General features: G+C 37.4%; 1 protein-coding gene across 6 annotated transcripts in view; it reads left to right on the forward strand.

Moving 5' to 3' along the window:
* SMARCA2 (SWI/SNF related, matrix associated, actin dependent regulator of chromatin, subfamily a, member 2) overlaps positions 1 to 5588 on the forward strand; it is a 180466-nt gene extending 174878 nt beyond the window's left edge. For 4 of the 6 annotated variants that reach the window (XM_037798281.1, XM_037798282.1, XM_037798283.1 and 1 more), the window contains exons 33-34: positions 3270 to 3412; positions 4676 to 4711. In XM_037798281.1, the coding sequence (XP_037654209.1) occupies positions 3270 to 3412; positions 4676 to 4711 (179 nt within the window). Of the gene's footprint in view, positions 1 to 3269; positions 3413 to 4675 lie in introns of all 6 variants that reach the window. The other 2 variants (XM_037798279.1, XM_037798284.1) reach the window with 1 other exon arrangement.
* The last annotated feature ends 20820 nt before the right edge of the window (positions 5589 to 26408 follow it).

A 26408-nucleotide genomic window follows, 5' to 3' on the forward strand; every position in this document is an offset into this window, starting at 1 on the left:
CAGACCACGTGTTGGGTCACAAAACATCTCAACAAACTAAATACTGAAATAATATAATGTATCTGCTCACAGTGGAATCAAGCTAGAGATCAATAACAGAGGGAGAAGTAGAAAATTCACAGATATGTGGAAATTAGACAACTTTTAAACAACCAGTGGGTTAAAGAGGAAATAAGGAAAATTAGAAAATATCTTGAGGTGAATGAAAATGAAAACACAACATCACAAAATTTATGCGGTCCATCAAAGGCAGTGCTGAGAGGGAAATGTATAGGTCTAAATGTTTACTTTAAAAAATGAGAAAAATTAAATCAATCTAACCTCACAGCTGGAGGAACTATAAAATAAAAAGAGCAAACTAAGCCCAAAGGAAGCAGAAGGAAAGAAATAAAAATTAGAGCAAAGATAAATGAAATAGAGCTCAGAAACCAAACAAGGATCCCACTGACACTACTTTATTCAACCTGTATTGGAAGTTCTAGCCAGATCCATGAGGCAAGAAAAAGAAATGAAACAGCTTCCAGATTGGAAAGGAAGAAGTAAAGCTTTCCCTATTTGCAGATGACATGATCCTATTTAAAGAAAATTTGGAAAAATCTGCAAAAAAGCTATTAAATGAAATCAGCCAAGTGGCAGGTATAAGATCACACAAAAATCAGTAACATTTCCATACACTGCTGATGAACAATATGAAAAAGAAATCAAGAAAATAATTCCATGTACAATAACAAGAAAAAGAAAATAACATATCTAGCAATAAATCTAACCAAGGATATAAAGCACTTGTACACAGAAAACTATAAACGTTGAAAGAAATCAAGGACAACCTAAGTAAATGTACAGACATTCCATGTTCATGGATTTGAAGAATAAATATCATTAAGATGTCAACTCTACCCAAGGCAATACTGATATTCAATACTATCCCAATCAATATTTTAACAACAACCTTTGCAAAAATGCAAAAGACAATCATCTAATTCATATAGAATGGTAAAGGGCCCTACATAGCCAAAATCACCTTCACAAAGAATAAAGTTGGAGGACTCACTTTCTGATTTTAAAACTTACTAAACAGTAATCAAAATATAGCATGCTATTGGCACAAGGACAGGCATATAGATCAATAGATACTATTTGAGATTTTGGGCAGAATCCCTCACTTATATGATTTTTAACAAGAGGCCAAGTCCACTCAATAGGAAATGAACTGTCTATTCAAGAAATGGTGTTGGGAAAACTGGATGTCTATATGCAAAAATCAATTCAAAATGTATCCAAGAGCTAAATATAAGACTCAGAACTATCAAACTCCTAGAGGAAAACATAGAGGAACATCTTTGGGACCCTGTGTTAGGCAATGATTTCTTAGACTTTGCATGAATGCATGAGCCACAGAGGAAAAAACAGATAAATGGACTTCATCAAAATTTAAAAACTTTCGTGCATCAAAGGAGCATATTGTGACTGTAATAGGACAACCTACAAAATGAGAGGAAATATTTGGAAGTCACATATCTGATAAGGGTTTAACAACTGCAATATATAAAAAACTCCTACAACGCAACAACAAAAAGACAAACAACCCAAATTAAAAATGGGCAACAGATTTTGAACTTTTCTCTAAAGAGGATACACAAAGGTCTAAAAAGCACATCAAGAGATGCTCAACATCATTAGCCATCAGGAGAATGCAAATCAAAGCTATGATAAGAAACCCTTTCATACCTACTAGAATGTCTGTTATAAAAATGGAAAGTAAGTTGGAGAGGATGCAGAGAAATAGGAACCCTGTTACGTTGTCAGCAGGAATACAAAATGGTGCAGGCAAAGCATTAAAATCAGTTTACTCAAACAGATATTTGCACACTGATGTCGATAGTGGCATTATTCACAATTGCCCCAAGATGGAAGCAACCCAAGTTGCTCAACCGATGACTGGATAAGCGAAATTTGGTATATACACACAATGAGATTATTCGGCCCTAAAAAGGAATGAAGTTCAGATACATGTGACAACATGGATGAACTTTGAAGACATCAAGTTGAGTGAAATAAGCCAGACACAAAAGGACAAATACTGATTTGAAATAATCGGAATTTGCAAATTCATAGAGTTGGAAACTAGAAAACAAGTTACCAGAGGCCAGAATCAGGAAAGGGAATGGGGAACTATGTTTAATGGGTACAGAGGTATTGTTTTAGGGTGAGATGGAAAGGTTTTAGTTTCGGATAGTGGTGATGGATATCACAGGACTATGAATGTCATAACACCATTGAGTTGTATTGTTAAAAAGTGGGGAAAATGGGAAATTTTAGTTTGTACAGAATAAAAGTTAAAAAAACAAAACAAAACACATACCTGTTTGTACAACACAGAGGACCCCAATGTAAACTGAATTGTAATGAATGGTATAATTATTATACTGTTTCACCAGTGGTAACAAGGGTACCACAGCAATGCAAACTGAGTAACAGGGAAAGCTGTGTGTGTGTGTGTTGGGGGAAAAGGGGTAATATGGGAACTATATACTTCCCTATACTTTCTGCATGATTTTTCTCTAAACTTACAAGTCTTTACAAAGCTACAAAAAAAAAAAAAGTTTGTGTGCACAGTATGTAAAGATGTCCCACATATATGAATAACAAAGCTAGGTATGGAATATGGACATGTATAAAAATCCCTTTGGGATAACTATCAAAAATCAAATTATATACATATATATATACATATGCACTGATACGTGTTTTGTTTCTATCTTTTTGTACCTTTCTGTGCTGTTTAAATGTTATTCTGCCACTTGAATTTTCTCTGAAGTCAAACGAGTTATCTACACAAATAAAATTATTGGCTTTTTAAAAACAAACAAACAAAAAAACCTTTGCACTTACTTGTATTTTTTAAATGTAAAACTTCTATTAAATAAATATCCACACAACTGCACAACATAGGAAAGGCATCTCTAATCCTCTGCAGGAAGAGCTGATCCTGGGCAGCCACTGGGGGAAAGAACCCAGCCCAGCTGCCCTCTGTGAAACCTCGTGCTTCTCATTGCCTGTTCAGTACGACTGTATAATTTATCATCCAGACGGAGACACTTTTGCAAGTGGAAGGTGCTAACCAGACAGCACAACAGAAAATGGCTCAAACCCGAAAAGGTTCTGGGCACCCCAGGCCGCTTGGTTTTATCTGCAGGTGTCGATCTTTGCCACCTGTAAAGAGATTTCCCCGTGATTCCTCACTCCTCTCTGTTTTGTTTTCTTGGCAGCAAAATCTGTGAAGGTGAAAATCAAGCTTAATAAGAAAGACGAGAAAGGCCGGGACAAAGGAAAAGGCAAGAAAAGGCCCAATCGAGGAAAAGCCAAACCTGTAGTGAGTGATTTTGACAGTGATGAAGAACAGGATGAAAATGTAAGTGGGGCGGGCCTGATAGAAGCGCAGCCTTCTCTGTACCTCGCACATTCCCATGCCCTTTCAAAGCTTTTCAATTTTTTATTACCCAGGAAGAAAACATAAAGATTTGGTAAGATTTCATTATCAAGGGATGTGAACTGAGCTGTATGGTTTATAAAAAAGAATTTAGGTCTTTGTTTATTGCTTTTATAATAGTCTTCAGAAATGAAACAATACTAAATCAAGTTCCCATTTCCTCTTCCTTTTCTTCTCCTGCACTTAAATATATTTTTCTCTGCGGCCTGTTATTTTATATCCATGACTCTCGGCCTAGTGCCTAATACATAATGATTAAAGAATGAGAAAAAGTGTGATGGTGCCAGATCTTTGGGCTCAGGTTGCTACTTACCTTGCTGTACAAAGAATCACAATGAATTTTTAAATACCTAGAGGTCTTATATTTGGAAAATTCAGAGCCAGGCCCCGAAATAGGGGATTTCCTATTTAGCATATGTGATGACTTCAGCAGCTCTCAACTTCTTACCAAGGGGAGATCATACTCAGGTTATGTGTGTTTTGTTCCAGGTCCTGTACCAAGTATGTACAGAAGCTGAATTCAGTCCTAAGTAGCATATCTCAGTCTAGTGTGCTATCCTAGACTGCTGGGGCACTGAGGTAGAACTCCTGATGGAATCTCCTACCTTACCTTCAAGTGCATTTCATTCACTTTGCAGAACAGCCCAGGTCCTCTGCCACCCACCCCCTACTTTTTTTTTCCTGGAAATATATTTTTCCATACTAGTATATATGCTAGTTTGTGTTTTCCTTCAACCCATTGCCGTTGTGATCTGATGGAAAGGTTTCAGAATTATTATCCCACCCCAGGCTTATGCCTTGACACAGCCTTTTCAAAGAAGTACTGTTTCCCTTAGAAGACCTAATAGTGAGTAGACATGAAAAGCATCATTTGTTTTTCTCCCATGAATTTTCTAAAACATAGTGCAAAAAATAGAAATTACAATCCAGAAAGTTTTCATGCCAAAGTGAAAAGACACAAAACCCTAGCACAGACTGTGGTTGTCACTTGGGATTTTCGATTAGAAAATCTCATTTTTAGTTTAGGAGCCAGTTCTTTCCATTTTCCCATCGAATGAAGAGGCTTGGAGGGTTAACTGTTTCAAATAATATTTCTTTTCTACTTTGCTCTTGATAGTGTTTTTCATTCCTTTTTTTTTTCCTTGAATGTGATTTCCTTTCATTTTATCTTCTTTTTTCTTTTAGGAACAGTCAGAAGCAAGTGGGACTGATGATGAGTGACTGACATGGACCTTTTTTCCCTGAATTCCTTCTTACCCTCTTTCATTTCTACCCAGTGAGTTCATTTTGTCATATGGTCACTGGGTTGTTTCTATATCATCGTCATATTATAAACTAGCTTTAGGATAGTGCCAGACAAACATATGATATCATGGTGTAAAAAAACACACACACACACAAATATTTGTAACAGATTGTGACCAAATGGGCCTCAAAGATTCAAAGATTAAAAAAAAGCTTTTGATGGAAAATAAGTGGGTGGATAGTATATTTCTATGGGTTGGGTCTAATTTGGTAATGGTTTGACTGTGCCTGGTTTTATCACCTATTCAAATGAGATTTTTGTCTTTTGTAGCACTGATAACCAGGAGAAGCCATTAAAAGCCACTGGTTATTTTATTTTTCATCAGGCAATTTTTAACATTTTTATTTGTTCAGTATTGTTTTTTTTTTACACTGTGGTACATATAAGCAACTTTAATAGGTGATAAATGTACAGTAGCTAGATTTCACCTGCATATACATTTTTCCATTTTATGCTCTGATCTGGGGGAAAAAATGCTTTTTGAATTGTATAAGATTTATGTCTACTGTAAACATTGCTTAATTTTTTTGCTCTTGGTTTTCAAAAGCAAGTTTTGTTGAAAACGCTATTGAATACTGCAGTCTATGTAGTGTATTGGATGGCTTCTGTTGTCAGCCTCATCTCCTCTGTTACCAGTGTGTATCGTCAGCGTCTCCCCAAAGTGTACTTAATCTTTGCTTTCTTTGCACAATGTCTTTGGTTGCAAGTCATAAGCCTGAGGCAAATAAAATTCCAGTAATTTCCAAGAGTGGGGTGTCCGTGTTTTCCTAATAAAGAGATAATTGAGCTCAACAAATGTTGCCTCATTTTTTGAGATCCAGGGGATTGAAAACCTCATGCCTGATTGACAGGCTCCTGCCGAGGGCTTGGCAGGCTCTAGCAACAGAATACTTAGTGTGGGGGGAGAAAAAACAGTATACACCAGTCTTCTGGAATGGGCCAAGTATATCACAGGGAAAGGAGTCCATTGAGTCCATTGCTGCCAGACTTGAAACTATTAAACATGTGACAGGCTGTCAGCCTCTGATAGTGGCTTAAATTCTGCTCATTAGCCAGAAAATCTATATGGCTATTAATAACTATTTTGAAAGATATCAAAAGTGCTAGATTGAAAGACTTGTTCAATGAACACACATATACCCTCCGACTAAGATTCAACAATGGTTAATATCCCTCTTTTTAATTATTTTTTTTCCCAAACCATCTGAAAATAAGTCTCAGACATCATGACCCTTCAACCCTAAATACTTCCACAGAAATCTCCTGAGAATGAAGACATTTCCTGGTCAACCACAGCACCACTATCAAATCAAAGGGAATTAACAATGGTTCCCTAATATCTAATATTCAATCCACTGTCACATTTCTCCAGTTGTCCCTGAAATGTATCTGTTTTTAACCAGGATCTTATCAAAGTTCACACACTTTGTGCATTTGATTTTTTTTTCATTAATATCTTTTTTAAAGTTTTCAAAGAAGGCCAGCCAAAGCTTAAAGGTTTTCTCTTATGGGCTTGATGAGAGGACCAAAAAAGGTCATTGATGGCTTGGTGAAAACTTCATTTCTTGTAATTGTCCAGAGTGAACTTCAAGATCCTTGTTTTCATAATTTGAGGATTTGCCAGTGGATTATAACTTGAATCTCGAAGGCAATCTGAACCATACAAAGTGCAATCCTCCTGAGAAATTTCTTTGTCTCTCTAAATGTCATCTCTTATTTCTGAATTCCCAGTTACTCTGAGATTTACAAAGCTTTGAGCTTCCTTCTTGGTTTGTTTCCAGGGTTTGCTGACCATGATTAGGCCTAGAGATAACCATGAAAGAATAAAACATACTTTTTCTTCCTAAGATAATTTGATATGCATTCAAAGGAAACAGTCGTCTTTCTCTGCTTGCATTTGTACAGTCTCTACATTTTATGAACTCCTTGGAGTCTCCTCTCAGCTTCACAAGCACTGCTAGTCAAATAACACCAAATTGTCTTCATGGTTCAAGATTTCTATAGTGTGAAGACTGTTCTGTAATCTTTCTGCTGCCCGTATTTTCTTGCTGGCATAGTGGAAATGAGAGGTGGGGAAAGGAGGCCTGTACAATGGGAGCGTGACCCAGTATTGGCTGTAGCAAGCCCGCTCCTTCTGTCTGAGCTTATATAGTGTTCCGGTGAACTATCAAGGCCCTGCTGAATGGGCAGGGCCACGCCTCCATGGAAATTATCCAATGAAAGATCTCACCCACCGGTGAGTGCTCACATCTCCACAGAAACATCCAATCAAAAGTCTCCAACCCAATCAACACCAATAATGTTTCCTGCCCACACAGGACTGCATCACAGATAATGGAGTTTTGGAGAACATAATACATCCAAACCAGCACAGCTCTACTACTCTGGCTCTTGCTGCTTAGTGACAAGCCACTCCACAAGGACCAGGACCTCATCCCTCATGCCCTAGCTGCAATCAGGCCCTGAAGGCTACTGAGACAGAGCTGACTCAGCTGTCACTCATAACATGACCCACCCACCATGGGGGACACAATGAGTATAGTCAGTGACCAAGTTCACATTTGCCTCTCACACTGACACCACCGAGGGTTTGCTGTGAGAGGTCTTTAGACCCCCCCCCCCCCCCGTAATCCCCATCAACACCCGGACATGAATGCTCACGGTGCAATTATAGCTTCAAGTCAAATCCTCCAATTCCTCATCCAACCGTACTGGTGAGTTCCCACATAGAAATTCTGGAGGTGCAACAAGCCACACCCTTAAAGGCATGCAAATTACATTTTTCATCAAAAAACCCAGAAAGATTTACAAAATCAACGATACGACGACTGGAGATGGCTTCTGAGGGCCATTAAGCAAATCAGTGGTTCTCAAAGTGTGAAATGTAATTTCTCAGACTCCTCCCACCCCAAACCTATTAAATTAGAAATTCCAAAGGGGAGGGAGGAGGTGGCAATTTGTGATTTAACAAGCCCTCCAGGTGACTCATACATGCTCAAATTTGAGAACCACTGCTCTAAATCCATCAGATTCTCAATAATCCCTAATTGGTTCATTTTTTGGGAATAATATGAAATGTCTACTCTCGTCTTGATTTAGATCACTGTTGCAGGCATATATACTCACCAAACAACTGTCACTCCAGTAAAAAGAAAATCAACATAAATGGGAATAACTGAAAAGGCTAAATATACATTTTTTTAATCTGACAAAGCTTTAGTATCCTATGTTAGAAGGTAAAAATTTTCATTTGTGCTTGACATGAGACTCATTCAGATTGATATGTTGTAATACATGGGGGAAATATTTCTGGTATGCTTAGCATAACGTGGAGAGACATTTTCCCTCTTATGAATAAATGTAGTTAACAGGAGAATTTTAACAGTAAATCCTACTAAACAGCTATCTTGGAGGAACAGGCAGATCACCTTTTCTGATAAAGTACAATTTCTGTCTCTGCTCACTAGTAGATGAATCAGAGTTTAATCTCTGCTGAACTTGGGGAGGGGTAATAAAAAATGGTAGGGTAAGGACGAAAAACAGCCCCTTATTGGTCTAGAATCACTAGCTTGGTCCTGGTGAGCTGTATTCATTGATGGGGGGTTAGGTCGTAGAGCTTAATGCAAGGCAGAAGTGACGTGTTCCAGCTGACTGGGCCCTTTATATATGGGGTCCAAGTTCCTCAACACTTTCAGGAAGGATCTTCCAAAAGGGTTTTCTAAGTTTTCCTTGCTTAGAAGCAAGACAACTAAATCTGAAGAGTACACAAAAGACAGTTTCCTGCTTATAAACCCTGGTTTTGTTATGTAAAAGGACTAAGGAGCCCATTCATCTGTTAATCCAAGAACCATTAGGAAGCAAGGCTCACTGTGGGATTATAAACCTCAAAGAAAATGAATTTACAGCCCTTCAAGTAAATATATGTATTTTTCTATTCTTGTAAAATGTTTAATTCCTCTTCCAGAAAAACAAAATGGACACGGGTTCACCACAGTCAGTGAAATAATACAAACAAAACTAATTCAGATTGCACCCCAGACAGGTAATCCACTTTAACAGGCTGATATAGTTACTTCTGCACCTCTTCTGTTCATATAAACTCATACAAACATATCCACTGACAAATGCCAGCTCTTCAACTATCACCAATGCAACATGTTATAATGACAAAGCTGAGATTATTGCTTACTTTGAAAAAGAAGAACATCACCTTGAGGAAGCTTTCATAGTTTTTCTAAGTGAGAAGGGCAAAGTCAGATTCTATGGAAAGTTGATTTAAGGTGGATCCTTCAATTCCTGGAATTGATTAGGGCTGAATAAAAATGATGTAATAGTTTAAGTGGAAATACAAGGAGGAGGTGGAGCAAGATGGCAGCACAGGGAGGTGTAGAATTTAGTCGCCTAGAGCAACTACTAAGTAGCCAGAACAACTAGAAAATGGTCTGGAACAACTGATGGGGGGACATCTGTGACTGGACAATATTGTACACCAGTCAGGAAAGGGTGGAACAGCTGAGATCGCAACATAGAACGTAAGTAAAGCTCCCCAAACTGCAGAGATGCCTGCCACCCACATGGCAGGCTGAGTTGCAAAACTTTGCTGTGGGAAAAAAGAAGCAGTCCTTGCCAGGAGCGAGAGAATGCAGCTCAACCACGCTCCAACTGCAGTTTTAATTAATAAATTTGGACTGCTGAATACATGCTATGAACATAGATAAACCTGGAGCAAGCAGGAAAGGAACCTGGAGGTCTATCCTGGTAGAGGGGAGGCAGGATTGATGGGGAAAAAAAAAAAAAACACAAATAAATAAAAAGAGAGGCTTTTGGAGTCCGCTGAGCTCAAAATACTTCAAAAGGGCTGTGTCCCAAGAAAGGGGGCACACAGAACCAGGTACCAATTCTGGTTCTTGCCTGGTGAACTGGAGGGCTAGGGACTAGCTCTGAAAAGATGACTTCTTGCTTTTTTCCCTTGTTCTTTCTCTCATTCTAAGGAGCTCATTACAGAAAGCCTCAGGGTGTTTCAATTGTCAGCACTGACCCAGGAAAACAGCAGAGTTAAGATAGAGTGTCAAAGGAAAAACTCAAGAGTAAGAGACAACTCCCTAAAGTGCTTATCTTCTCTAAGAAAAGAGGGGGCCCACTGATTGTTTAGGAATGTGTTGTGTAACCTCCAGATACTTGTGAGTGTTCTGGTTCTTTGACAGTTATTAACTTCTAGCTGTATTCCATTATGGTCAGAGAATGTGTTTTGAATAATTTTAAACTTTTTAAATTCATTGAGACTTATTTTATGCCCCAGCATATGATCGATCCTGGAGAAAGTTCCATGAGCACTAGAGAAGAATGTATACCCTGGTAATTGGGATGTAATGTTATATATATATATATATATATATATATATATATATATAGCAAGAGAAATTGCTAAATATCTAGAGACGAATGAAAATGAGAACACATATCAAAATTTATGGGATGCAGCAAAGGCAGTATTGAGGGGGAAATTCATAGCTCTAAATGCATACATTAAAAAAGAAGAAAGAGCTAAAATCAAATAACTAATGGAACAACTATAGAAGCTAGAAAATGATCACCAAACTAATCCTAAAGCAAGTAAACAAAAAGAAATAACAAGGATTAAGGCAAAAATAAATGATATGGAAAAAAATGACAACAGAGAGAATAAATAAAACCAAAAGTTGGTTCTTTGAGAAGATCAACAAGATTGACAAACTAACTAGACTGACAAAGTCAAAAAGAGAAGATCCAAATAAACAAAATAATAAATGAGAGGGGGGATATTACTATGGACCCTGAAGAAATAAAAAATAGCAAAAGAGGATACTATGAACAACTCTATGCCAATAAACTAGAAAATTTAGAGGAAATGGATAATTTCCTGGAAACACACAAACAAACTAGTTTGAATAAAGAAGAAACAGAAGAACTCAACAAACCACTTACAAGTACAGAAATCCAATCAGTTATTGTTCTAGTTTGCTAACACTGCCGGAATGCAAAACACCAGAGATGGATTGGCTTTTACAAAAAGGGGTTTATTTGGTCACACAGTTACAGTCTTAAGGCCATAAAGTGTCCAAAGTAATGCATCAACAATTGGGCACCTTCACTGGAGGATGGCCAACGGCATCCAGAAAACCTCTGTTAGCTGGGAAGGCACGTGGCCGGCATCTGCTCCAGAGTTCTTGTTTCAAAGTGGCTTTCTCCCAGGACGTTCCTCTCTAGGCTTCAGCTTCTCTCCAAAAGGTTACTCTCAGTTGCTCTTGGGGCTTCTGTCCTCTCTTAGCTTCTCCAGAGCAGAAGTCTGCTTTCAACAGCCGTCTTCAAACTGTCTCTCATCTGCAGCTGCTCTCTCAGTTTCTGCGTGTCCTTCAAAGTGTCCCTCTTGGCTGTAGCTCCTCTTCAAAATGTCACTCTCAGCTGCACTGAGTTCCTTCTGTTTGTCAGCTCATTTATATGGCTCCAGTTATTTAATTTCGGCCCACCCTGAATGGGTGGGGTAACACCTCCATGGAAATTATCCAGTCAGAGTCATCACCCACAGTTGGGCGGGGCACATCTCCATGCAAACAACCCAATCCAAACATTCCAACTTAATCTCCACCAATATGTCTGCCCCACAAGATTGCACCAAAGAACACGGCTTTTCCTGGGGGCCACAATACATTCAAACCAGCACAGTTATCAAAAAGCTTCCTACAAATAAAACGCCAGGACCACCTGACTTCACAGGAGAACTCTACTAAACTCTCTCAATAGAACTGACACCATTCCTTATTAAACTCTTTCAAAAAAATTGAAGAAAATGGAATACCACCTAACTCATTTTATGAAGTCAACACTGCACTAATACCAAGACCAGATGAAGATGCTACAAGAAAGGAAAACTACAGGCCAATTTCCCTAATGAATATAAATGCAAAACTTTTACACAAAATACTTGCAAATCAAATTCAAAGACATATTAAAGAAATCATACAACCTAACCAAGTGGGGTTCATCCCAGGCATGCAAGGATGGTTCAACATAAGAAAATCAATTATTTTAATAAAACACATTAACAAATCAGAAGGGAAAAATCAAATGATCATCTCAGTAGATGCTGAAGAAAAAACACTCGACAAAATCCATCCTTTTATGATTAAAAAAAAACACTTCAAAAGTTAAGAATTGAAGGAAACTTCCTCAATATGATAAAGGATATATATGAAAAACCCATAGCCAGTATAGTTCTCAATGGCAAGAGACTGAAAGCTTCCCTGCTAAGATCAGGAACAAGACAAGGATGCCTGCTGTCACCATTATTATTCAACATTGTGCTAGAGTTCTAGCCAGAGCAATTTGGCAAGAAAAAGAAATAAATGGCATCCAAATTGGAAAGGAACAAGCAAAATTCTCTTTATTTGCAGATGATATGATTTTATACTTGGAAAACCCTGAGAAATCAATGACATACCCACTTGTGCTAATAAATTCAACAAAGTGGCGGGATATAACATTAATGCACATAAGTCAGTAATGTTTCTACACAGTAGAAACGACATAACTGAAGAGATGCTCAAGATAAAGATGCCATTCTCAATAGCAACTAAAAAATTAAGTACCTAGGAAAAAACTTAATCAAGGGTGTAAAAGACCTCCAGACAGAAAGTTATGTAACTCTATTAGAAGAAACAGAAGGTGACCTAAAGAGATGGAGAGAGATTCTATGTTCATGGCTAAGACAGCTATACATAGTTAAGATTTGAATTCTACCCAAACTTATCTACAGATTTAATGCAATTCCCATCAAAATTTCAATAATCTACTTTGCAGACTTGGAATAGATAGTCATCAACTTTATTTGGAAGGGAAAGATGCCTCAAATTGCTAAAATTATTCTAAAAAGGAAAAACAAAGCAGGAGGACTTAACACTACTTGACTTTGAGGTCTACTATAAAGCCACAGTAGTCAAAACAGCATGGTATTAGCACAAAGATAGACATATCAATTAATGGAATCAAATTGAGAATTCGGAAATAGACCCCAAGATCTATGATCAACTGATTTTTGATAAGGCCCCAAAATCCATTGATTTGCAACAGAAGAGCCTCTTCAATAAATGGGGCTAGGAGAATTGGATATCTATATCTGAAACAATGAAAGAGAACCCCTATCTCACACCCTATACAAAAATTAACTCTAAGTGGATCGAAGACCTCAATATAAGAGACTCCACCATACAATTCCTAGAAGATAATGTAGGCAAACATCTTCAAGACCTAGTATTAGGAAGCTGCTTCTTAGACCTTATAAGTAAAGCACAAGCAACAAAAGAAAAAAAATAAGATAAATGGGAACTCCTCAGAATTAAAAGCTTCTGTACCTCAAAGGAATTTGTCAAATAGATAAAGAGACAGCCAACTCAATAGGAGAAAATATTTGGTAACTACCCGATAAGAGACTGATATCTTGCATATTTAAAGAAATCTTATAACTCAATGACATTAATAGAAATAGCCCATTTATAAAACGGGCAAAAGATGTGAAAAGATGTTTCTCCAAAGAGGAAATATAAATGGCTAAAAAAAAAAACACATGAAAAAATGTTCATCTTCACCAGTTATTAGGGAGATGCAAATCAAGACCACAATGAGGTATCATCTCACACCAATAAGAATGGCTGCCATTAAGCAAACACAAAACTACAAATGCTGGAGAGGATGTAGAGAAATGAGAACTGCTATTCATTGTTGGGGGGACTGTATAATGATTCAGCCACTCTGGAAGACAGTTTCGTGGTTCATCAGAAAACTAGGTATTGAGTTACCCTATGATCCAGCAATTTCACTTCTCAGTATTTACCCAGAAGACCTGAAAGCAGTAACTCTAACAGATATTTGCACACTGACGTTCATAAAGGCATTGTTCACAATTGCCAAGAGATGGAAACAACCTAAATGCCCTATATCAGATGAGCAGATAAATAAACTGTGGTCTATACATACAATGGAATACTATGCAGTAGTGAAGAAGAATGAGGTCATGAAGCATATGACAACATGGATGAAACTTGAGGACACAATGTTGAGTGAAATAAGTCAGATACAAAAGGACAGATATTGTATGATAACACAAATGTGAACTTCGTGAAAAATGTAAAACAAGTGTCTGATATTTTAGAATATAGGGAACATAGAGACAGACAGCAACTAGTGAAGGGGGAACAACAATCTAATAAGAACAGATAAGATATTGAGGGTAATCTTAATGACACGGGAATGCTCAGAAATGACTATGGTTCGTTAATTTTCTTGGGGTATGGTAGGAGCATATTGGAAGCAATGTAGTTATTTTAGGATATTTGTTTTTCTTATTCCTTCATTGTTTGTTTTTTTATAAAGTTTTTAATTAAAAAAAAGAAAAAGGGGGGGAGGCCAGCTCATGCAGTGCCCCTCCCTCAGAGAACTCAGACCCCTGGACCTGGAGTGGGGATGGGGGAGGGGAGAAGAAACAGAAACAGCCTAAGCTTGGCCTCTGACACCCTTGCTCCCTGGGTGGGACATGGTCCACTGAGAATAAAGGGACCACACCTCTTTACACCAGTGGGGAGCCTGGGCTGACAAGTGCCACCTGCTTGGCAGGATAGGAAAAGCACAGTATCAAGAGGCCTCACAAGAAAATCTGACAATCTGCTGGGTCTTATCCTCAGGGAAACTTGATATTGAATACAGCCTCCTCCAGAGACCTGGGCCCCTCTGTTCTGGGAAAATGTGATTGGGGTAATCAAGGAAACTAGATGCCTAGACAACAAAACATTATAAATCACACTAGGAAAAACAAAGATATGGCACAGTCAAAGGAACAAACTTACACTTCAACTGAGATACAGGAATTGAAACAACTAATTATTAATCAAACAAATCTCCTATATCAATTCAAAAATAAAATCAACAAGTTGAGGGAAGATATGGCAAAAGAGATGAAGGATATAAAGAAATCATTGGGCAAACACAAATAAGAACTCGAAAGTTTGAAAACACAATCAGCAGAACTTATGAAAATGAAAGGCACAATAGAAGAGATGAAAAACACAATGGAGACATACAAAAGCAGATTTGAAGAGGCAGATAAAAGGATTCATGAACTGAAGGATGGGACATCTGAAATCCTACACAACAAAGAACAGATAGGGAAAAGAATAGGAAGATGTGAGCAGGTTCTCAGGGTACTGAATGACAACATGAAGCACATGAATATACATATCATGGGTGTCCCAGAAGGAGAAGAGAAGGGAAAAGGGGCAGAAAGAATAATGGAAAAAATAATCACTGAAAATTCCCCGTATGTTATGAAAAATCCAAGAAGTGCAGCATACTCCTAACAGAATAGATCAGAGTAGACCAACTCCTAGACACTTAATAACCAGATTGTCAAATGTCAAAGACAAAGAGAGAATTCTGAAAGCAACAAAAGTGAACCATCACATACAAAGGAAGCTCGATAAGACTATGTGTGAACTTCTCAGTAGAAACCATGGAGGTGAGAAAACAATGGTATGATATATTTAAGATACTGAAAGAGAAAACACTGCCAATCAAGAATTCTATATCTGGCAAAACTGTCCTTCAAAAATGACAAACAGACACAGAGAATTTGTAATCAAGATACCTGCTCTACAAGAAATACTAAAGGGAGCACTATAGACAGATAGGAAAAGACAAGAAAGAGAGGTTTGGAGAAGAGTGTAGAAATGACTATCCATAAGGGTAAAAAGAGAGGTGGCGGCAGATAAAAATAAAGTAAGATATGATATATAAAATCCAAAAGACAAAAACGGTGGACAGTAGACACTATGTTGAGTGAAATTAGCCAGAAACAAAAGGAAGGACATTATATGGACTAACAATGATAAGCAAAATTTGAGAGTAGAGAACACAGATGATCAGCAAAGAGAAAGAGGTTAGAGATCAGACATTTGATGCTGAAGGAGAACAGAAGGTTCAACAGGATTGATTGTATAGATCCAGAAATGGAATGGAGAGCATAATAGTGTGTGATGGTAGCAAAATATTGTAAGTACTCTGAACAAAGATGAGTGTGAGCATGGTTGAAAGAGGAAGGCTAAGGGCAGGTATGACACCAGAAGGAAAGACAGAAGATAAAGACTGGGATTGTATAACTCAGTGAAACCTAAACTGGTCAATGATGGCGATTAAATGCACAAATATAAGAATGTTTTTAAAATGAGGGAGCGCAAACGAATGTCAATATCACACGGTGTTGAAAATTGGATGGTTTAGGGGAAAAACAGAATCAATGCAAATGGCGGTCTACAGTTAACGGCAACATTGAAAGATGCTTCCATTAATTGTAACAAAGGCAGTTTACCAAAGCTAAGTGTCTACAGGAGGGGGATATAAGAGAGTTATATGGGATTCTTGATAGTGGTGATGTTGTCTGACCTTTTCATTGTATATTACTTTTATTTTTCTTCTAAGTTTCATATTTTTATTCTTCATTTTTCCCCCTTCTCCTCCTTCTTTGGGGAGGAGATGGAAATGTTCTCATACAGTTTGTGGTGGTAAATGCGTATACTGGGAATCAGTGATTGTTTACTTAGGATGGACTATATGGTGTGTGAATAAAACTGCTAAAAAAATAAACAGAGTGATACAAGTGCTGGAAAAATGTGGAGAGAGGGATGGACCTATTCCCTGTTGGTAGGGAAGTAGAATGCTGTAGCTTATCTGGAGGGCAGTGTGGTGGTGCCACAGGAAGCTAACTATGAGGTTGCCATATGGTCCTGCAACCCTGCTATTGGGTATATAATATTTGAAAAAACTGAGACCAGGTGTATGATTGGACATTGCATAATGGTATTTATGGCAGTGATATTCACTATTTGCAATTGATGGAGGTGGCCTAAGGGTACATCAACTGATAAATGGAGTGGTGAACTGTGGTGTATGCATACAATGGAATGCCAGCAGTGGCAAGAAGAAATGAAGTTGTGAGATATGCACCTAGGTGAATGGACCGTGAGGATAGTATGTCGAGTGAAAGAAGCTAGAATCGAGAAGACAAACATTATAACACCTCACTAATATGAACTAACTGTAACATGCAAACTCTGAGAAATGAATCTGAGAGCATCTGAGAGCACAGGTTATCAGAGTAAGGCTTATGGTAAAGGTTCCTAGATTGTAAGCTCTTACAGCCGTCACATCTACTCATGAGTTGTAATGGTTATCTATAAATTCTGAGATGCTGGGCTGGTCAGTCCCTGTAACTTTGGGTATTTGTCTGACACCTGAGATTCAGAGCCAGAGTTCGGCAGCTATGAATGTCAGCATTACCCCATACAGCAAATGTTAAAAAAGCTGAAAAAGAGATCAGACTTCAATTAGAGATATGAATGAAATGGACTTGATTAGAACTAAGGTAAACCAGACTAAAGGGAAAAGGATGATATGGACTATGTTTTAAAACCTGAACTTCTGTGTGAGACCAAAGGAAGAGATATTTACTCAGTGCAAAATCTATACTTTCTGTAGCATGCTATATAATTTAACTTGTATGGTCAGTTTATTCAAACACCATAATTACATGGAATCTTGAATAGGGGGTGAGATCTGGTCGGTTTATACAGGTTAGCGTGAAACCCTGATATATCCCAGAGTAATTTGCACAGAGAATCAAAAATATTTGCAAAACCCCTTGTGGGCATGAGGGAAAATGTGAAAACATTAAACTTCCCCACCTGGGGAATTCCTGATATTCTCGCAAGCTTTGGGCACTACCATTGTAGTAGGCCAATTCCTCAATCTTGGGGCTTGCCCTTATGAAGCTTGTTACTGCAGAGAGAGCCTACGCCTAGTTATAATGGTGCCTAAGAGTCACCCCCAGAGAAACTCTTTCGTTGCTCAGATATGGCCTCTCTCTCTAAGCCAACTCTGCAGATACTCACTACCTCCCCCCTACATGGAACATGACTTCCAGGGGTATAAATCTCCCAGGCAACATGGGATATGCCTCCCGGGGATGAGTCTGGACCCTGCATCATTGATCGAGAAAGCCTTTCTGACCAAAAGGGGGAAGAGAAATTAAACAAAATAAAGTTTCAGTGGCTGAGAGATCTCAAATGCAGTCAAAAGATCATTCCAGAGGTTATTCTTATAAATTACATAGATATCCCTTTTTAGTTTTTAGTGTACTAGAATAGCTGGAAGGAAATACCTGAAACTGTTGAACTGCAATCCAGTATCCTTGATTCTTAAAGAAGTTCATACAACTATATAGCTTATACAGTGTGGACTGTGTGATCGTGAAAACCTTGTGGCTCACATTCCCTTTATCCAGTGTATGGACACATGAATAGAAAAAGGGGGACAAAAAGTTAATGAATAATGGGGGTGGGGAAAGGAGTTTGAGATGTTTTGGGTGTTCTTTTTTACTTTTATTTTTATTCTTATTGTTAGTTTTTGGAGTAATAAAAATGTTCAAAAAATTGATTGTGCTGATGAATGCACAACTATGATACAATGAACAATGGATTGTACGCTTTGGATGACTGTATGGTATGTGAATATATCTCAATAAAATTGCATTTAAAAAAGAAATACAAGGAGAGAATTTTGAAAGGAGGGTCAACAAGTCTTAGGGCATGAACTAACAGTTGATGCTTTCTACTGAATAGTTAATATGCCTTTCAGGAAGTTCCTATCATAAACAATAAACTTTATTTTCCTATGCAATAGTCTCTGGAAATAGTAAAGTTATGCTAATGAAGACAATGGAATACCAAAGTCAAGCTAATGTAAGCCATGTAGGGGTGGATAACTTCAGTTTTCAGTTCCAATTTAAGTATAATTGGGGGATTTGGTTCTTAGGTTTTAAAAAGTGCCATTCTATATCTGCAATTTGCCTTTATCACTAAAGAATACATTATTTTCCTCCAAGTCAACAGACAGATTGAACCACTTTTTTTTAATTCTTAAATAATATTTCTTTCTTTTTCCTTATAAAAGGAATACATGCGCATTGTAGAACACAGGAAAGTTCAGAAAAGTAAAAAGAAAAACATCACCCAGAGGGACTCATTCTTCAGTGATAAATATGTAGGTAGCCATTAATAGAAGATCAAAAAAGGTTTCAGACTTACAAACACAAAACAGCAAAATGACAAAAGAAAGGCCAGCATTATCAGTAGTGACTCTGAACACAAATGGGTTAAATTCCTCAATCAAAAGGCAGAGAATGGAAGATGGGTACAAAGTACAACTCAACTATATGCTGCTTATAAGACACTCACTTAAACTCAAAGACAAGCAGTTAAAAGTGAAAGGATTGGAAAAAGTATACCATGCAAGTAGTATCGAATAGAGAGTTGTCATACCTATACTATTATCAGATAAAATAGACTTCAGGTAAAAAACTGTTATGGGGGACAAAAATGATCATTATACATTGATAAAGGGGTCAGTTCAAGAAGAAGACAAAAATTATAAATATATATACATCTAGAAGCAGAGCCCAATAATATATGAAGGAAATACTGACAGATTTCAAGGGAAAACAGACTGTTCTACATTATTAGTAGGAGATTTTAATATACCACTTTCAAAAATGGATAGGATTATCTAGATCAGTAAGAAATAGTGGGCTAGAATGATACTCTAACTAGCTAGACCTAACAGACATCCATAGAGCACTTCACCCAACAGGACAGAATGCAGATTCTTCTCTAGTGCACATGGATCATTCTCCAGGACAGATCACATGTCAGGCCACAAAACATGTCTCCATAAATTTAGAAATATTTAAATCAAACAATGTCTGTTCTCTGAAATCAATAACAGAAGAAAAAGTAGAAAATTTACAAATACGTGCAAATTAAACATTGTGTTCTTAACCTACAGAGAGGATCACAAGGGAAATTAGGAAGTAAACTGAGGGGAATGAAAACAAAAACACAATGTACCAAACTTATGAGATGCAGCAAACTCAGTGCAAGGAAGGAAATTTATAGCCCTAAATGCTTACATTAAAAAAGAAGAAACTAGAGAAAAGGAAGAACAAATTAAACCCAAAATGAGAAGGAAGGAAATAAAAAAGATTAGAGCACAGATAAATTAAACTGAGAATAAGAAAATAGAAAAAATTAACAAAATCAAGTTCATTCTTTGAAAAGACCAATAAAATTGACAAACCTTTAGCTAGATTGACAAAGAAAAAAAGAGAGAGGACACAACAATAATCAGAAAGGGAAATGGGAACATTAATACTAATCCCACAAACATAAAAAGGACTTTGGATACTATGAGCAACTGCACAACAACAAATTGGATAACATACATGAAATGGACAAATTCCTAGAAACACAAACTATCTACACTGACTCAAAAAGAAATAGATCTCAACAAAGCAGTAACTAGTAAAGAAATTGAATCAGTCATCAAAAACCTCCCAACTAAGAAATGCCCAGGACCAGATGGCTTCACAGGTGAATTCTACCAACCATTCCAAGAAGAATTAATACCAGTACAGTGCAAACACTTCCAAAAAATTTAAATGGAGGGAACAATACCTAACTCATTCTACGAAGCCAACATCATCCTAATACCAAAGCCAGATAAAGATACTACAAGAAAACTACGATGAATCTCTCTAATAAATATAGATGCAAAAATCCTCAACACAATACTTGCAAATTGAATCCAACAGCAGATTAATATAATTACACACCTATGATCAAGTGTGTTTTGTTCCAGGTATGCAAGAGTGGTCCAACACAGGAAAACCAATTAACATAATATACTACATAAACAAACCAAAGGGGTAAAACTACATGATCATCTCGATCAATGCAGAAAAGGCATTTGACAAAATCCAGCATCCTTTCTTGATAAATAATTTTAAACATAGGAGAAGGAAACTTCCTCAACATGATAAAGAGCATTTATGAAAAGCCCACAACTAACATCATACTCAATGGTGAAAGAAAGACTGAAAGCTTTCCCTCTCAGGTATGTAACAAGGATATCCACTGTCACCACTCTTACTCAGCATTATGTTAGAAGTTCTAGTTAGAGAACTTAGGCAAGAAAAAGAAATAAAAGGCATCCAAACTGGAAAGGAATAAGAAAAACTTTCATTATTTGCAGATGATATAATCCTATATATAGAAAGCCCCCCAAAATCTACAACAAAGCCACTAGAGCTAATAAACAAGTTCAGCAAAGTAGCAGGGTACAAGATCAACATGCAAAAATCAGTAGCATTTCTATAAGTTAGTAATGAGCAACCTGAAGAGGGAATCGAGAAAAACATTTCATTTACAATAGCAACTAAAAGAGTCATGTATCTAGGAGTAAATTTAACCAAGGATGAAAAGGACTTATACAAAGAAAACTACAAAACACTGCTAAAAGAAATAAAGAATACCTTCATGGATTGGAAGATTAAATATTGTTAAGATATGAATTCTACCCTAATTGATTTACAGATTCAATGCAATCCAAATCCAAATTCCAATGGCCTACTTTGCAGAAATGGAAAAGCCAATCATCAAATTCATCGAAAGGGTAAGGGGCCCTGAATAGCGAAAAACACCCTGAAAAAGAAGCATGCATTTGGAGGACTCACACTTTTTGACTCTGAAACATATTATAAAGCTACAGTGGTCAAAAAGCATGGTACTGGTATAAAGAAAGACATATTGATCAGTGGAACTGAATTGAGAGTTCAGAAATAGACCCTCACATCTATGTTCAACTGATTTTTGACAAGGTTGCCAAAGCCACTCAACTGAGATGGAACAGTCTCTTCAACAAATGGTGTTGAGAGAACTAGATATCCATATCCAAAAAAAAAAAAAAAAAAAAAAAAAAAAATTAAAGAAGACCCCTATATCTCACACCTTATACAAAAATTAACTCAACATGGATCAAAAACCCAAATATAAGAGCCAGGACCAAAAAACTCCTACAAGAATGTGTATGGAAGCATCTTCAAGATCTTGTGGTAAGCAGTGATTTCTTAGACCTTACACCCAAGGCACAAGCAATGGCAGAAAAAAAAAAAAAAAAATAGGTATGTGGGACCTCTTCAAAATTAAATAATTTTGTGCTTCAAAGGACTTTGTCAAGAAGGTGAAAATGTGGCCTACTCAATGGAAGAAAATGTTTGTAAACCACATATTTAAGAGTTCAATATCCAGAATATATATAAAAAATACCACAACTCAACATTAAAAAGACAAACAACCCAATTAAAAAAAACAAAAACAAAAAATCATGAATAGACATTTTTCCAAAGAGTAAATACAGATGGCTAAAAAGCACATGAAAATATGCACAACTTCACTAGCTATTAGAGAAATGCAAAATCAAAACTACAATGATGTATTATCTCACACCTACTAGAATGGCTACTATTAAATAAACAGAAAACTACAAGTGTTGGAGAGGATGTGGAGAAATAGGAACACTAATTCACTGCTGGTGGGAATGTAAAATGGTGCAGCTGCTGTGGAAGACAGTTCAGCAGTTCCTCAGGAAGCTAACTACAGAACTATCATAAGATCCAGCAATCCCACTACTAGGTATATACCCAGAAGAATTGAAATCAGGGATGCAAACAGACATTTACACACAGATCTTCATAGCGGCATTATTCTCAATTGCCAAAAGATGGAAGCAACCCAAGTGTCCATCAACTGATGAACAGATTAACAAAATGTGGTATATACATATGATGGAATATTATTCAGCAGTAAGAAAGAATGAAGTCATGAAACATGCGACAACACGGATGAAACTTGAAGACAATATGTTGAGTGAAACAAGCCAAGCACAAAAGGACAAACGTGGTATGATCTCAGTAATATGAAGTAAATATAATGAGCAAACTTATGGAGTTATTATCTAGAATACACGCTACCAGAAGAGAGAATGAAGATAGACAGTGGGGAAGTGGCACTTAATTTGTGCAGTTTTTTTTAATAAGGTTGATCATAAATGTTTGGAAACAGAGGTGATGGTAGCACATTATCACATTTGTAAATAACAGTGCTGAATTGTTTATGTAATTGTGGTTGAAAGGGAAAGTATAGGGTCATGTATATCACCAGAAGGAGAGCTAGAAGATGAAGTAACAGACTGTATAAAAAGTTGAACCCTGTCATGGATGATGAAGGTAGTTAATAGTGCAAATACAAGAATGTTCTTCCATGAATTAGAATAAACGTATGTCAGAACCTACAAGATGTTAATAACAGGGTATAGAGGGAAAAATGCACCTAATGCAAACTGTGGACTATAGTAAATGGTAATATCTTAAGGCCCTTCCATCAAATGTAACAAAGGTACCATACTGAAACTAAGTGTCAATGATAGGGGGTACAAGGGGCATGGGATTTTTCATTTTATAGCTATGAAAATGTTCTAAAATTGATTGTGCTGATGTAAGTACAGTTCTGAGATTATACTGAGAGCCACTGATTGTACACTTTGGATGGCTTGTATGGTGTGTGAATATAATTGTGTTAAAAAAAAAAGAGATGAAGTAATGTTGCTCAAGGTCATCCAGCTAGTGAGTGGTAGAACTAGTATATGAATTTGGACAATTTGACTCTCAAACTGTACTTTTATACATAGGTGAAACTAGCCATTGCCATAGCAATAAGAGAGGTTATGATTCTTTCCCCTAAGGAGCTCAGAGTCTATGGAGATGCACATTGTTCATGAAAGACAAATGGAAAAATCATTGCAATGATATTTCATAAATGTTGCAAGAACCTGTTTAATGCCCAGCTAAGCAGGCAGCAGGGAGGAGGTTCCACTCTGTCTGGAAGAGTCTACCTTCCAAGTGTCTGTGAGAGGTAATCTCTGAACTGACCCAGAAGCAATGAATGAGACTTGGTCAGATGTAGAAAAGGGAAGAACAGCTCAGGACCAATAGAGCTGTGAGCAGCTGCAGAAAGGTGGAGCTCACTGGAGGTAGTGAGCCTGGAAAGGAAGAATGACATTGGGAGTGAAAAACCTTCCATGCCTCAATGTGCACATGGGAATTCATCCTCTGGGTAATGAGGGAGTCTTTGAAGGCTTGTACCAGAATGTGAAATGGTCAGATATCTATTTTAAGACAAAAGTAATATGGCAGTGTGGAGTGCGAATTGGAAGAGGAAGAAAGGAGAGGCCAAAAGGCCAATTAGAAAATTATCATAACTTGACCCAGAGCTAATGGAAGTCTGAAGTGAGGACTGCTGCAATGGCAATGGGAAAAGAAGGGATAGGGATGGGGTAGAGGGAGGGATTGAAAGTAAAACTTCATAATCATTAGCCCAGAGCAGGGAGAGAGAAAGACACCCCTCAGCCCCACCCCAGGGAGAGTGAATAGAGCAAAGAGAAGATCTTGAGGACTAAGAACTCTGATGAATATTAACATTTAAGGGGAGGTGAGCAACAGTTATAGACAGGAGTGTTTCCAGATTTTCTAGCAGGAAAACACAAGAAGTGCTCACTCTATTATTCAAATACATTTACCAGAAGTATTATATGTGGCTAGGATAAGTGGCAAAAAGAGTTATTCATTCCTAGACTAAAAGCATTTACCTGATACAGTGAAAATGCAAATGTATTCTTTCCCAAAGAAACAGATACAAGATGTAAAAACTAAAAATGCAACAAGGAGGTAGTAAGGGATTGAATCATGTCACCCACAAAAGATATGTACAAGTTTTAATCCGAATTCCTGTGTGTTCACCCATTTGTAAATAGGATCTGTGAAGATGTTATTATCAGGTAAGGTGTGGCCAAACTCAGTGAGGGTAGGCCTTCATCCAATATGGCTGTAGTCCTTAGAAGCAAAAGAAATTGGACATGGAAGAAGGATGAGAAGTCAGGAAAGAGATCATCATGTGATGGAGGATTGCCATTACGAGAAGGCTACAAATTTGCAGACAGCATGACCTTGCAGACACCTTGATTTTGGATTTCAAGCCTCCAAAACTCTGTGCCAATAAATTCCATTGTTTAAGCCAAAAACAAACAAACAAACAAACAAACAAAATTCCTCCTAACAATGAAAAGGCCAGGACCAGATGGCTTCACTGGTGAATTTTACCAAACAGTGCAAGAACAAATAACACCTATCCTGTGCAAAGAATCCAAAAAATTGAAAAGGAACACTCCCTAACTCATTCTAAGAAGTCATCTCTCTCATAACAAAGGCAAATAAAGATACTACAAGTAGACAAAACTACAGACCACTATCTCTTATAAATGTAGATGCAAAAATCTTCATTAAAATACTAGCAAAACAAATCCAACAGCACATCAAAAGAATTATACACCATGATCAAGTGGGATTTACCCCAGATTTGCAAGAGTGGTTCAACATAAGAAAATCAATAAATATAATACAACACATTAACAGAATGATGGGAGAAAAAAACACATGGTCATCTCAATTCTTGCAGAAAAGGCATTAGGGAAAATCCAGCACCCCTTCTTGATAAAATACTTAGAACACTAGTAATAGAAGGGAACTTCTACAATATGATAACGGTCATTGTTCTGTTTCGCTAAAGCTGCCATTAGTCAAAATACCAAAAATGAATTGGCTTTTATAAAAGGGATTTATTAGGGTAAAAATTTACAGTTCTACAGCCATAAAAGTGTCCAAACTAAGGCATCAATAAGAGGATACCTTCATTGAGGAAAGGCCAATGGCGTTCGAAACACCTCTGTCAGCTGGGGAGGCACGTGGCTGGCATCCTCTGGCCCTTTGCTTCCTGGGTTCTGGTTTCAAAATGGTCTTCTCCAAAATGTCTCTGGGCTTCTGACTCTCTTAGCTTCTCTCTCTCTCAGCCACTATACATCCTTGCTTGCTCTCCCATGGCATTTCTAAGTATCTAGGAGTCGTCTCTTAGCTTCCCTGGAGCAAACTCTGGGCTTCATCTTTTAGTTTAGCATCTCCAAACATCCTTTGTTCTGAATCTCACAGCATCTCCAAGCATCTGTGTCAGCTCTCAGCTCTCTTAAGGACTCCAGGGATCTAATTAAGACCCACCCTGAATGGGCGGGGCCAAACAACCATGGAAATAATATAATCAGAGTTCTTACCAACAGTTAGGTGAGTCACATCTCCATGGAAACATTCAATAAAAAGGTTCCACCCTGCAAGGTTGGATTAAAAGATCATGGCTCTTCTGGGGCCACAACAGCCTCACACCAGCAGTTATATATATAACCCACAGCTAACATCATATTCAATGGTGAAAGACCGAAAGCTTTCCATCTAAGATCAGGAATAAGAGAAGGATGCCTATTGTCATGACTGTTATTCCACATTCTACTGGATAGAATAATTAGGTTAAAGAAAGAAAGAAAAAGGTATCTGAATTGGAAGGAAAGAAGTGAAACTTTCCCCAGTTGCAGATGACATCACTGTATATACAAAAAATCCTGAAAAATCCACAGGGAAGCTACTGGAACTAATATATGAGTTCAGCAAAGTAACAAAGTACAGATTCAACACCCAAAAATCAGTAGTGTTTTTAAACACTAGTAAAGAGCAAACTGATGAAGAAATCAAGAAAAAAGAAT

The sequence above is a fragment of the Choloepus didactylus genome, chromosome 10 (assembly GCF_015220235.1).
Source record: "Choloepus didactylus isolate mChoDid1 chromosome 10, mChoDid1.pri, whole genome shotgun sequence".
NCBI classification, from domain to species: domain Eukaryota; kingdom Metazoa; phylum Chordata; class Mammalia; order Pilosa; family Megalonychidae; genus Choloepus; species Choloepus didactylus.